This window comes from Saccostrea echinata, unplaced genomic scaffold (assembly GCF_033153115.1).
Source record: "Saccostrea echinata isolate AGI-Se365-2 ecotype Australia unplaced genomic scaffold, CSIRO_AGI_Sech_v1 ptg000054l, whole genome shotgun sequence".
Taxonomy (NCBI): Eukaryota; Metazoa; Mollusca; class Bivalvia; order Ostreida; family Ostreidae; genus Saccostrea; species Saccostrea echinata.
In genome coordinates this window covers 64,995,268-65,010,000 of record NW_026889803.1, presented here as the reverse complement: position 1 = coordinate 65,010,000, position 14,733 = coordinate 64,995,268, and the positions used below count along the sequence as shown (strand labels likewise).

The 14,733-nt window shown below is 32.8% G+C and overlaps 2 protein-coding genes across 2 annotated transcripts in view; one reads left to right on the top strand and one right to left on the bottom strand.

Annotated features, from left to right (window-relative positions):
• The window catches only part of LOC133205103 (uncharacterized), a 14,261-nt gene extending 6,689 nt beyond the window's left edge, over positions 1–7,572 (bottom strand). The window contains exons 1-8 of the mRNA XM_061340846.1: positions 7,569–7,572; positions 6,356–6,910; positions 5,565–5,624; positions 5,349–5,417; positions 5,002–5,088; positions 2,834–3,058; positions 2,464–2,520; positions 20–82 (exon numbers count right to left, since the gene is read on the bottom strand). Coding sequence (XP_061196830.1) covers positions 20–82; positions 2,464–2,520; positions 2,834–3,058; positions 5,002–5,088; positions 5,349–5,417; positions 5,565–5,624; positions 6,356–6,910; positions 7,569–7,572 — 1,120 coding nt within the window. The remainder of the gene's footprint in view (positions 1–19; positions 83–2,463; positions 2,521–2,833; positions 3,059–5,001; positions 5,089–5,348; positions 5,418–5,564; positions 5,625–6,355; positions 6,911–7,568) is intronic.
• Positions 7,573–7,653: 81 nt separating this feature from the next.
• On the top strand, positions 7,654–14,426 carry LOC133206401 (leukocyte receptor cluster member 1 homolog). Its single transcript, XM_061342364.1, has 7 exons — positions 7,654–7,753; positions 10,088–10,187; positions 10,439–10,633; positions 10,932–11,052; positions 11,998–12,070; positions 12,302–12,398; positions 13,517–14,426. The coding sequence occupies exons 1-7, from the start codon at positions 7,731–7,733 to the stop codon at positions 13,799–13,801; spliced, it is 894 nt and encodes a 297-aa protein (XP_061198348.1). The 5' UTR covers positions 7,654–7,730; the 3' UTR covers positions 13,802–14,426.
• Positions 14,427–14,733: the final 307 nt, after the last annotated feature.

The window sequence follows — 14,733 nt, the reverse complement described above, 5'->3', positions numbered from 1 at the left end:
CAGGTGCAGGCTTACGTACCAGGGCTACATGGAGAGGAGTTTCCTGTCTGCTCACCATTTGATGGAAGTCTAGCAATCTGATCTAAAATTAATATTTAAATTAATGCATTCACATATTACATGTACAAGGAAATATTTGATATAAAATCTTCCACAAAAAGTATCATAAGTGTAACTATATATCAAATTTACATCTATCTCAAATATTTTAGGAATGACTCTAATTCTTAGCCAAATTATTTGAGTATAATCTGGTTTGGGTCAGTTTACGCTTTATAATCCGCAAAGCGGATTATAAAACAGCGTAAACTGACCCAAACCAGGTTATACTCGAATAATTTGGTCAAGAATTACTGTAGATTCCTTATTTTACGCGAGTACTTATTATCGCGAAATGACCCAAGGGCGTCAAATCGCGAGAATAATAATTCGCGAATGGTTGATTTATCTAGAGATTTTACATACATTCAAGCACCATAAAAATAAAAGCGAGTAATTTTATTTCGCGAGCGGTGCTTCTCGCGTAATTACGCGATAATTTATTCCTCGCGTATATTTAGGAATCTACAGTATAGTCATTCCTTGTAATTTAATTTTAAAATCATTAAATAACTATGGGTGTAAAATTTCATTGCTTTTTATTAGTTCAAATTTGCCACTCAATAATACAATCGTAGTAACGGAAGTGATGGGAAGCGAGGGGAGGTAAAAACTGATACATAGGCCTAGCACCTTTGTTGTTTGTTTACATGTGGTAGGATCGGATTATTGTTTGAAGTTAAAGGTACATTTATTAAATCTGGAATTCCCATGAATCCCGAGGACTGGAAATGAGAGGATTGTATGGATACAGATGATTCAGCTGGTTGTCAGGGGGGTGTGTCCCCATACCAAACCAGGTTATACAGAAATAATTTGTGTTCCTTTTTGGATATTAACCAATCAGAGGCTAGAATACAAACAAAATTAAATGAAAGAAAAAGTGAGCAAACTCACATACCCCACGCTCCCCCAAAACTTGACAATACAACATGTACTGAATAGCACAGTGCATTTTAAATACACAGTATAATTCAAAAAGGGGCATTACTTGCAAAAAATCATCACATCAAAACTTCTTGCATATAAGGGCATTCAAATCTTTGCATGTTACAAATTTAATTGGGCTGAAGTTTCTAGATAAATAATGGAATAAAAATTTCTTGGTAATATACAAATCTATACATTATGTCTGAAATACCTACAAAGTTTCAGGAAATTCAGTGCAGGAGTTATGCCGACAAACTGTTATGTAAATTCCTTGGTGATTTCGATTTGTTAATGAGTGTAAGTCTATGTCCAACACATGACAATTTACACATTTAAATAATTGATGGAAACAAAATTATGATGTAGTCATATGAATTTGTTTATATACTGTACTTATGAAATTATTTAAGGCAAAGCACCAATTTGGGGGGGGGGGGGACTATCCAAGATTCAAGATTTTGTGTGTGTGTTAAATCATTAATATTTTGATCTCAAAATCAATAGAGGTCTTTTAAGGTCATAAAATATTTCACATAAAATGTCACTACAAAGGCTGATTCCAGTGTGGATTTCCTTATTACCTAGCTGGAAAGTTTCTTCAATAATAGGCAAAACTCTTCGGGCAAAAATAATGGAATCGGAATTTCCTGGTAATATGCACATCTACACACTGTGTGACTGTCCTAAATATCTGCAAAGTTTGACGAAATTCTGTGTGGCAGTTTAAAAGGAGTTGTATTCAAGATATGGCCAAAAATCTAAGTTGAAAAGTGCCGAAATTCCCAGAAAAATAAAGGAATCGGAATTTCCTGGTAATATGCACATCTACACATTGTGTCCTAAATATCTGCAAAGTTGACGAAATTCTGTGCAGCGGTTTAGGAGGAGTTGCGCTGACAAAAAAACAGGACTGACGGACTGACTGACTGACTGACTGACGGGTCAAAAACATTATAACCCCCGCAACTAGTTGCGTGGGGTATAATTATATAAGATTAAGGAACAAGAAGTTTTAACCTGGAAGACTTTACTTCAACAAAATTATAAATAGCATCTTTTTTTCACTCCAGATGATGCATGATCAACGGTCTAACTGGTCAAAAATAAATACTTGTTTATGTATCAAGAAAAGTAAAATGAAAGAAATAAATTGTATAAATACTGTATAAAGGGTTATTTTTGCCCCATATTATTTTCACCCTTTCATACTTGCAAACAGGTTTGCCTTGTTTTAAATTCAGCCAGTCACAATTCTGTTTAACAAATTACCGGTATAGTGTGTTTTTTGAATACGCCCCGTTTTAAATTTGCCCACGTGTGTGTAGGACGAAAGGGGCGAAAACATAATGGGGGTGAAAATTTCCCTGTATACAGTACTGTACACAACATAATAAATTTGAAATTTTATAAACAAAAAAAAAAAAAAGAAGTTACCTGATCTTGAATTCTTTGAAGTGCTCAATTCTGCTGATATTTCTTCGATTTTCTCATCTAAAAAGTTCTTAACATTAGTTTATTTCTGAATATGTTAAATTTTATTTTTCAGTACATAAGTATTCAAAAAGGTCCACATTCTAAGAAAAACTGAAAATATGCACATAAAAATTCAGAGGGGTCTCTATCATGTCTTGTCCTTCTAAACAAAGATATAATTCATCTAAAAGTTTCAAAATGTTCAAATGCTCTATTAAAACCATGGCAGGTTAACACATTATGAACAAAAGAAAGAAATGAGTAGAAACCTCTATACTCTCTAGCTTAAAAAATGAACCCAAAAAAAATTCAGGAAGAATATACCGGGTACCTGATATGTCATGAATTTTCTGTGTGGCCCTCCAGCGAGGATCTGAGTTTTTCTGCTTATTCTGATATTCGACTTGAAGAACTCCAACTTTATTAAGGCTGTGAAGATATCTATTTATATCTTTTTTTGAGGCATTTTTACCAATGCATTTCTTGGCAACATCAAGTGTTTTCTCTCCATTTGAATGTGTTGATTGAAAGTGTTGAATAATTGAAACAATTATATCTAAAATATATATACACAACTAATCAGGATCTATCAAAGGCTGTTATACCAGAGAACACAACTAAGCAAGAACTTGAGAGCTGTAACATGAGTCATTCTTCTAACATATTGTTAACAAACAAATATGTAGAATAAATGAAACCCAAATACATGTACTGTGAACATACTTTTTTCCCATGAGGTCTTAATTCCAGGGAATCATTTTTGTTTAAGGACCCTCTCTACACTGCACCCTATTATCAGGGTCCTTTTGTGTAATTAGACTGACCCACCATTTGACATAAAAGTAGAATAAATTGTAATCTGAACTGTATCACATAATTTAAAATAAATCCAAGTATTCTAAACATTATATTAGACCAAGATAGAGTATTTGAAAACTTTATTTGCATGTATTTTATCCATTTGAGTAAGCGAAGGCAATTTTTCTTTTCTATTACTTCATTGTCTTTGAAGATTTTTCCTGAATAAAAAAGGCACACTCCCTATATTAAAAATGAGTTAGTTAATTTCAAAATATCCTCCTTTATGTTTTATAATTTTCTCAAAGTCCAAAAAACATTTTTCATCAGTGTATAGAGGGTCCTTCATTCACATGCAGGTACAGAAAATTACTAGGATTTCCTGGACTGCCATTGGACGACACTTAGTTGAAGATTTTCAAAGAATTAACACATTTTCACTACATTATCAATAGATCCCCCCCCCCCCCCCCTCAAAAAAAACCCACCAGAATCTCTGACCCTGGAACCAAAAGTTTTAAAAATATTTGTAAGAAGCACCCTTGCTCATCATAGCAATGTACTTTGTGCATCTGCTCAACACCAAGAAACTAATGCATTTTCCCTATATTATCAATAAAGCCACATCCTTACATCAGTATTTGAACACCAGGGGCCATGAAACTCACAATTCTAGAAGAAGCACTCTTGCTCATCCTAACTATACACTTAGTTTCTTTGCTTTATAACCAGGAGCAGAAAAGAATATTTTCAAAGAAATTATGCTTTTTCACTATATAATCAATAGATCCCTTCACCAGAACCCCAGACCCTGGGGCTATGAATTTTCCAATTTTGGAAGAGGCATCCTTGCTTATAATAACCATGAACTTAGTTTATTTAAATTATAATCAAGAGCAGAGACAAAGATTTTCAAAAAATTAATGCATTTTCACTATATAATCAATAGAGCCCCACCCTAACCAGAATCCCTGACCAAGGGGCCATGATTTTCACAATTTTGGAAGGGGCATCCTTGTTCATCATAACTATGTGCACAGTTAGTCGAGAGCATTAATTTTGATGGTTTTAGCCCCACCCCTCAGGCCCCAGGGGGAGAGGAAACATAACATTCACAAATTTTGTGAAATTATATGCAATTTATGCTAAAATTGCCTGAAATTGGTTCAGCGGTTTCAGAGAAGAAGCTGAAAATGTTCAAATGTTAATACACAACACACATTGCACGACAACGGATGAAAACAAATAGCAATAGGTCACCTGATTGACTCAAGTCACCTAAAAAGTCTTTCTTTATTTATTATTATGGAAATTAACAGTTGCAGCTGGTTATGTTTTTTTTTATCCTTCAACAGCTGCAATGTTAATTTCCAAACTAACCAAGAAAGCATTGTAAGATTAAATATCTTCAAATGTTAAAGTATCCTGAAGTTTTTTTTCAACAAGTTTGAGATAATATCAAGGTTTGACTATAAAATTTAATAAGAGAGCCTCCAAATATTGTTCAAAGAAACCCTCATAAAAGGGTTGTTGGAAAATCTTTTCAACGAGACCATTCCCAAATTTTGGATAAAGCATCACCTAACATAATTTTATGGGTAAAACAGTCTAATAAAACTGTCAAAGTTCTGGATAAGTTGAATATTTGCTGACACATGACTAAATTCTAGTATATGAAACTCTGCATCAAGTTAAACATACCTTTAGGTTGTTTAATAGCGGGGTCTACTCTTGACAGTTGCCATGATTTCACTGAACCAGAAGTCTCAATCTGACATCCTCCAACAACTTTAGAAATCAAAGGAAAGCAAAATATGATTATGCTGCAAAAGACTTAATATATCAAACATTTTTGTTTGTTCTCATGTTCTTTGAGAATATATTCAATTCAGATTTTGCATATTCTCTTTCAAAACTGTCATATATGTTGTTGCACGTGCTTAACAAATTGAACTGAATATACATGAATTATCAAAGAAAATGGAAAATGTATTCTATTAAATTATCAAGCGCCTTCACTTAAAGTAAGTCAAATGATATTTGCTCACCCATGCTAGTTGTCTGGTCAGAATTCTGTCTGGCAGGTTGCCTACTTTTACAAGGAACAACTACACCATCTGAAAATTTGAGTTTTTATATTTTAGATTCTTTGCTTGTATAATACCATAATTCACATGTGAAATATATAAGGATCACGATTATGTCCTCTCAACTCTGTACTGAAGTAATCAAAGCAGAGTGCCACCATGATTACTCCTGTATACCTGCAGTTGATTGGTTAACAGGTTCTTTTAAAGAGGTTGCCTCTAGCTTTCTTGACAAATCTGTAAAATAAATATACATCATGTGGCTATTAAAGCAATATGAGCTGCAACTTTGATGTCAGAAATTTTTGTTGTGAAATTGCAATTAAATATTTTAGTGACAGGAAAAAAGAACAATTATAAACTTCTATTTTTTCTATTTGCGATGGAAGAACTATAATTTATAAGCTTTGATTGGAGCAAAATTACATTATTGTTGTCCTGTACAATATTGATTTCTTATATAATACTAATACAATCCATTGTACAGAAGTCTTTCTTCTGAAACAATTTAATACTTTATATTAGTCTTATTGATCATAAAGGTGTAAATTACATACAAATTCATCATAATAACACATTTTAACAGCAAAATAAAATTCTCAAAAATGCAGCTCATATTGCTTTAAAATCTAATTAAATTAGAAAATACACCATAAAAAGTCACCATTTTTATTCTGCTTAAATTTCTTGCGACATATGTATAATTGACTTGTAAGATGGAGAAACAATCTTTCATTATTTGAGAGCTGAAGTACCTTTAATTAATTCTGCATTGGTGAATTCATTTTTTTTCATCTAAAACCTAGAAAGGTTGGTTCTAGACAGTAAATGTAATCATGATTGACAGAATTTATCTGTCCTACACTTAAGCATGTGAAAAATTCTTATCTTTTCCACATAACATGTATAATGTGTTAACATTTTATGAAATACATAAGAATCTGTCCTCGATTAAAACTCTTCCATACCTTCTTCCTCTGATCCAGATAATGTGACCTCTTCTATAACTGGTGTTGACGAGCAATTGGCCTCAGATCTCTCTCTGCTTGGCACTTTGGGTTTTGTAGTATCAGATGTTTGAGAAACATTATACACACCTCTCAAGGGACTATGGGAAGGGCTACATTCTGCATTTGATGCAGAATTACTTGGCACTTTTGGAATAGTGTGACATGAGCTTGAATCAATGGGTGAGTTACTGGCCTGATTTAGAACTTTTAGTTCTGTCTCAGCCTCTGTTGGCACTTTTGGTAATGTTTCATTTTGTCTTGGTGGGTCAGTATGTCTTGGCAGTGAGTCAAACTGCTCTGCATCCAGAGAAAGATCATCTGCTGTGTATATATTATCACTATATAAAACCCAGTATCCCTGATGATCAGAGCTAACCAGGCCAATAGCCTTAAGATTCTCTAAAGATTCCTCAATCTGTTTTTCTGGCTTTTTACACTTTCTGCACAGGTAATCAACAGACAAGGGCTTTTTTGACAATTCCAGTTCATCAAAAATCTGTGCACCTAACAAATCTAATATTAAAGGTAACGAATATTACTTACAGTAACAAAAACTTCTCTTTTATTATTAAGAAACTGATGATCAACTATTGTGTGAAATATGGAGATAACGAACAGCACTGAACCTTTAAAGTCCAATGAAACGATACAAATTTGGAGCAGAGCAAACACGTTTGTTTGTTTCATAAAATATAGATTCTTTTTTTTTTTTTTTTTAAATATTTTGGGCTAATTTTTGTGAATTTGGTGTGCAAGAATTATTATATGCACTTCATATATAACATCTATTTATATCTCTGATATCATCTGAGACAAAAATAACATTTATTTTTATCTCCGAGTCTAATATCATCAGAGATTTTACAATTACTATTATATCACAAAGCAACTTCCACTTCCTATTTTTATCTAATAAATCACGATTAGTCTTTTAAAAATTATATTATATACCAGTTTTTGCTTCGAACGATTAAAAAAAAAGATAAAAATGAAAGTAGATCTAAACATAGGAGTCAACATTTTATCACTAAGCAAAGTATATACATGTTCTTCTGGTGTCAAATCATGATCTGGTTTCACGAAAAATAAATTATGTCATCAAAGCAGATCATTATCATTATAAAAAATTAAGCTGTTCCTCCATAAAATCATTAAATGAGAATATACCAACCCATTCCTCGATCCCGTTTATCATCTAGATTTTAATCGGGATCGGAATTCCTTCACATTACTGACAGTGCACCGTTGACCGTACAGAACGTCAGAAGTCAAGTTCACTGTTGACTTTAAAGTACTGAAGTAGGCTCTCGCCTAACGGTGTAGGAAAGGCAAAATGAATATTCTTCATCACAAGAGGTAATGTATTCTGTTTTTAGTTTAAGGAACATGGCATAACTGATCTACTGATCTACATCTGAATAATCTTAGACTACGAGATTTAGATATACTTGCTTCAGTCACTGGCACTGCCACTGGTAGTGGTACTTAGAAGCTGCTTAGCTCTGTAGGTCTTGGAACAGGGGCTCGTCACGATTTATTTGTTTTTGACCACCCCTACACTATAAAATACACATGTTTTATAGTATATGGGAGGTCAAATTTAAAGAGGGCAAATCAGTATTGACGAGCCCTTGTTAATTAAGTCTTGGTTTATAAATATCCATTTTTGTAAGAAAAATATCTGTGAAAAACAGTTTTAAAATAGTTTTATCAAGCTTTTTCGAATAGCTATAAATCTATATAGCTAATTCAAGCTACATAGCTAAATCAAGAGACTGTGCTGGACCTGGTTATAAGAGGAGCTAATTAGTTAGAATAATCTAACTGTGTCTCGGGACAAGCCCTCTTAAACCGAGTCCATAGGACAATATCATTTTAACGATAGAATGTTCTCTCTATAGAGGAGCAGGCAATTCTATCAATAAAGCAAGATAAAAAACAACCAGTGAGCTTTGCAAGTGTAGTGAACTACATGCAATGATGCACACTGAAGTGGAAAAATTTTTGGTCTAAATGGAATGTTTTGAGCTTTCATTGTTACCTAATGACAAGCCCATTTCTTCAGAAAGGAGAAAGTGGTTCATGCTCTTATTTGTTTCAACTCAAACGATCATTAATTAAATAATTTATGAAATAAATAGCAACATGTATATTGGTGCAGAATTGCTCTTGCTAGTGCATCTTCATCTTCTTTGACAGTCTTTTATAACTATAGACAAATCAACCTATAAAAGAAACAACAGAAGATGACATATTTATTGAACAGGAGGGCAGGGAAATGCCAGTCTTGAGAGAGAGAGAGAGAGAGAGAGAGAGAGAGAGAGCCTTGGAATATCATAAATTTTCTCACAGTGTTTTCCATAAGGACCCTCCATGGCCTAATTGACAGCTTCAGTTAGAAATAAAAAATATAAATATAATTGTTGCAACATTCACTGAGATATTATTAATAAATCTTAACCCCAGCCTGTTATTATTGACCTCTAGCCCTTTGCATCTGAAATAAAATGGAAACACTGCATGTGTCATTCAAATAACGTATTTCATAAATACATTAGCCACTCAGATAGGCAGTCTCCATAAGCATTGGGTAAACGTGATTGATTTATATATGTGTTGTGATTGATAATTTCATTAAACATGATTAATAGATATTTGTTGCAATACCTGAGTTTTACAGAAGGAGGGACTATTTCTCGCTCTTTTTCAACTTAATGAAATCCCTATTTCAGCAAAACTTAGCTTAGATTGCTAATCACAGAGTTTGGGTTTTCTTAAAACATTGTGATGAATATTGCTTTCTTGTTTCTGAAGAAATAAAGAAATGGGTGGACATTATGAAAAAAATCAATGTATTACAAGAAAGACCATAATCTCCAACAAAAAAAAATTTCCCACTTCAATGTGCATCATATTTGTACACTCATGAAGCTCACTTATTTTTGTTTACCTTGCTTTATTGATAAAACTGCCAACTCCTTTGGTAATAATCAAGATTTGGTTTGTGATTTCATGTACACATAGTTATGGATGCCTTAATTCACCCAGGCAAATGTTATTTTAATTTTAAATTCAAGACTTGTTATTTCATGATTCATTAAAAAATTGGACAAGGAAATTTGGCCGTAAACAGAATTCATGTATAATTTTATTTGATCCATTGACAGTTAGGCTCGTTGTAGTCTCACCCAAGTTACTGAGGACTCTTCAGACATTATAATCAGCTAAATGCTGTAAAAAATAAAAGGTTCCAAACACATTCACAGGGATAAGATTGATGAGAATTTTTCCTTTGATACTACAATTGAACTTTGGTATCTCAATCACTGATATCTGGAATACCATGGATATGTCAAAGTGATTTGGAAGTCCCAACCACTTATTCTCTAAGTATTTTACCCTCGGTATCTCGAATCCTCAGATATATCAAAGTTTTTTTCGGTCTTATTGAGTTTGAGATAATGAGGTTTGACTATATTTCCAAAATTCATCTATAGTCAGGTTTTCCTTTTGAAGTGCATGTATTTATATATTTTATATTTAATGTATTTAATAGCAATAAGTACCGGTAGTTTATTGTCTAATGGTGACATATTACTTTGTGTGTTGTCTTGATGATTTCAAGCACAATATTATCATTTGTCACGCAGTATGCTACACATATTTGAATATTTTTTTCCATGTTTACAGCTGGCATGTTCGCAATAAGGATAACATTGCACGAGTCAGACGAGATGAAGAGAAAGCTGCTCTTGAAGAGAAGGAAAGACAACGCAAAATAGCACTCGCTGTAAGGACCATGAAATAAATCTTAGCAACTTATAAAAAATTATTATTGCACAAGTATTAAAAAACAGTTTTACATCAGATCCATTATCATAAGATATTGATGTAAATAGTATTAGTAATTACCGGTATTTATCTTAATTTTTAGAAGTTTAACATATCAGTTATATGTTTTAGTGACTAGTGTTGTTACATGTATATGCAATTATTCTGGGAGATAGCTATTGTATAAGCTGAACAGATTTATTTCTGCAGGAACAGGAAGCTAGAACAGAGTTTCTAAGACAAAAATCCAGAAAACATTTAGAGGAATCTGGTAAAGGGGAACAGGTGAATGATGGGAAGTCAGTGGTTAGCAGTGAGTCTGCTGTATCAACATTTGGAACAGGTGCCCTTTCAGATGACATCTACTCTGGAAGACACATTAACTTTTTCAAAGAAACAGATGGGGTAAAAATTTTGTTAAGATCAAATCATTTTTAATGTATTACTTATTGCAGATAAAAGTCATTGGATGTTATTAATTATAGACAGGTCCATGCTACTTCAGATCAAATACTCTGCAATTTGCTTATTCTTACAGAAGACCATCATCTTTAACCCATGGTTGATTTTCCTCCATACTTTTCTCCATGACCAGGCAATGAAGAAAGGAATGAGACAGTGTAATCAACAATGGGTTTGGATGATGGTAGAAAAACAGTGCCCTTGGTTAGGATATTGATAGATATTATTTTACCTTTTGTAGATGGTTGTGTCCGACAGAAAAAATGCAGAACATGAAGCAGAAAAGAAAGCAGAGCAGGAGGATTGGGAGAAGAAAGTTGGCATTCTGACATATCTAGGTCAAAGTTCAAATGAAACTTCAGGTATTTGTTACTCTGGTATATACTTTACTGTCTTTTTTATGCGTTCAGCTTCATTTCAAGTTTCTCCTCTTATTTTCAATAAGCTTCATGTAGTGAATGAAGGAATATAGCTATGGCTAAATTTTGACCTTGACCTTTATTTTGACATTGACCTCATAGCTACCATAATATGTGTACTCGGTTGAGGAATTCCTTAATACTTTACAGTTATAACCTTGTGAATTTAATCCAACTGCCAGAATCAGTGATCTTGATCTACTCTATAATGTTGCATTCAGCCCAGTTCTTTTGAATATCTTCAACTTCTTTTCCAAAAACATGATTGGGAGGGAATTTGAGTCTCACCAGAACTCGGTGTTCATCAAGTTCATTGTGACCTTGAATTTACATTTTCTTTCTTTCCGTTCATCAGTTTAATGTTTAAAGAAATACAGCATGTATTTTTAGTGGAATATGTAATGCCCCCCCCCCCCCTCGTCATTTTCAAAAAAAATAAAAAGACCAAGGTGGTCCCTCTCACCTAGACTGTGCATTCATCCTTTTAAAGTTTTTTTTTTATTTACCAAGAAAAAATAGCTTAAATAATTCTTGTAGGTAGAGTATTTCTTCTGTTTAAGATTCTGTGAAATCTCACCTCACTCATGATTTTGACCTGAAAGTTGCTGATTTTTTGTTTATTTATTTCTTGAATACTAATACAAAAGGTTCTATTTACATAAATTTTAACTCACATACATCAGCTAGGAGCTCTTAACCTAAAATTTTGTCATGTTTACCTGTCATTTGACAGTATCCTCATATTTATTGATTCTTCAAAACAAATATAGCCCAGGGTTGGGACATACATGTATACATATAAATAGTTGAATAAAAGTTTTTTACTATTTACTATTCTACTTAAAATTTCAAACACTGATTTAACTTAGTGATTTGTTTTTTATTCAGCTTCTTGGTATAATCAAAGAAAGAGAAAATGTCATGAGGAAGAAGAAGATGATGATTATGAGAAACAGAAAAGGTCAACACATTTTGTCTGAATTATTTTTTTGTTTGTTTGTTAATTATAACATTTATTTTTTTTCTGTAAACTGATCAGATCAAATATGAACTTATGTTGACATATATAAAAAAGTGACAAAACCAAAGTCTGCTTTTGTGGAAGGAAAAACAAAGTAAGGATTATTTAAATGTAAAAGTAAAAGTAAGGATTATTTAAATGTAAAAGTGAAAGTAGTTTGATACATTTCAGGAGAGAGAAAAACAGGAAGCTTCAGGATCACCTGGATCCTATCCATCAGATGAACAGCTACCTCGATAAGAAGAAAGGCAGGGATGGGAAGGAAAAGGTTATACAAATATATTTTGCTACATTTAAGCATTAGGTTATTTTTATGTAATTAATTAAGGAATATTAACTGTGTTATTTTTGGGAATCTGTGGAGTTATCAGTTGATTGGAGCAAATGATAATTCCTATAAATGCTGTAGGTAGCTGTTCTACTTAGAAAAAAAAATGGAGATGTAAACCATTTAGAATTAAAGGTGCTTGGACCCAGATTTGAAGATAATATTTTCTCAAATTTTCTGTATAATTTCATGACTTATATGTTGCTATAGCATTTCATACTAAAATATAATAAAAATCTTATTTCATCTTGAAGTTATTGAAACTTCAAATTTCTGGACGCGTTTGATTGACACGTCCTTGCACTTTAACAAATTTTAATTTCATTCTTAATACTTAAGAAAAGTGGCAATTTTTTGTGTATTAATGAAATATATCAAAACTATAATCCAGAAAATTCAGAGTAGAAATGTTCGAAAGCAAAACCCACTCACAGTATTGTCAGTCCGTGCTCAGTGGTGTGTGCAGACTTTAACAATTGAACACACTCGGTGAATCGTAAACATTAACAATAACAGAGCTCATGCCCTGTTTACAAAAACAGTTTACGTTTCACGGGTGTATTCAATTTGTTAAACTCTGTATACAACACTGAGTACGGACTGACGATATTAGTGAGGGGGTTTGCTTTCACACGTTTCTACGCTGAATTTTCTGGATTATAGATGTAATGTTTTTCATTAATACACAACAAAATCGCTTCTTTTTTAAATATTAAGGATAAAGATAAAATTTGTGAAAGTGCAAGGATGTGTTAATCAAACGCGTCCAGGAATTCGTAGTTCCAATAATTTCCAGATAAAATAAGTTTTTAATTATATTTTGCGTGTGAAATGCTATTGCAATATGTAAGTCGTGATATTATACAGAAAATATTAACTTCAAATCTGCGTCTAAGCACCTTTAACTAAGATTTAAACATGCAGGTTGGGCCACAAAAGGAGCTGAAGTTTTCCTTTACTAGGACATATATTTACATGTAGGAAAAATCTTTTAAAAAATCTTCAATTCATTATTAGCATGTGTGCTGTAACTGTGTTTTACTGTATCTGTTCTGCAGCATAAAAAGCACAAGAAGAAAAAACACAAACACGACAAGGACAAATCAGAGAGTAAACACAAATCCAACACATCAACCCCTAAAAAGAAATCCTCAGTATCCATGGAACAGCTGAGGGCAGAAAGGTTAAAGAGAGAAATGGAGGAGAGACAGAGAACAGCTCAGTTACTGGCGAAACACCGTGGGGAAAAAGTAGAGACGGAGGTTCCAGAGAGACAGCAGAAATATAACTCACAGTACAACCCTGACTTTGTACGACAGCCAAGGAGAAAACAGAGAGACTGAAATTTTCTAAATCTTACTCTGACCATGAATTTGTACAGCAACGTTGAAGAAAATGTTAGAGGGGAAATGTCTAGGTGTTAAGAGACTGTTATAGTGAAGCACAATGGAAAAGATGTAAAAAAAAAAAGGGGGGGCTTAATTTTGATCCTTCACTGAGTTTTTCAAGGAACACAGACTTCTTTTGCTTTTGGACGAGTTACTCATTTAATTGTTTGTATTGCAAGTCATTTTGTGTGACATGCACCTACATGTATATGGAACTCATGTTTATCTTTAGAATGAAATTTTAGTTTATTGAATTTTCATGTACTTTGTTTATATGTTGGTAAAAGCAAAATCATTCATTGCTTAGGTAAACTTTTGTGTTGCAATTCATTTTGTGCCTTACATCTATAAGGAACTCATGTTTATCTAATGATATTACAGGTATAATTTATTAATTTTAATGAACTGTGTATTTGTTGTTAAAAAGCAAAATCATTCTTTGCTTGGGCAAACTTTAAGTTACTCAAATGTTACTGGACTAAAAAAATATGTCCAAGGATTCAGTGTTAAAACACAAATTGTTGGTAATTTGAGGACTTATTATCTAGACTCTCTTTTTATCCCTTGAATTTTGTGTACATGTGTACTAGTTTTCCAAATACACTGTACTCAAGTTCACTTGTATCTGGTTCCTTTACAAGTTGATAATTTATACTGTGTATGAATTTGATAGTGACTGTAGTATGTAAACTTAATTCTGGGAATCTGAAATCTGATCCATTTGTTTTCTATTTATATTGAACACCTTCTAGAGTCTCCTTTCTTTCAGACCAACAAAGAAAGGCCCCAAATGAAAGAAAACATATTTTTATATAAGATTTAGAACAAAGGATTTTAAATAACAAAAGAGATGAGAGTCTAGAAGGTTTTCAATATAAATAGAAAAC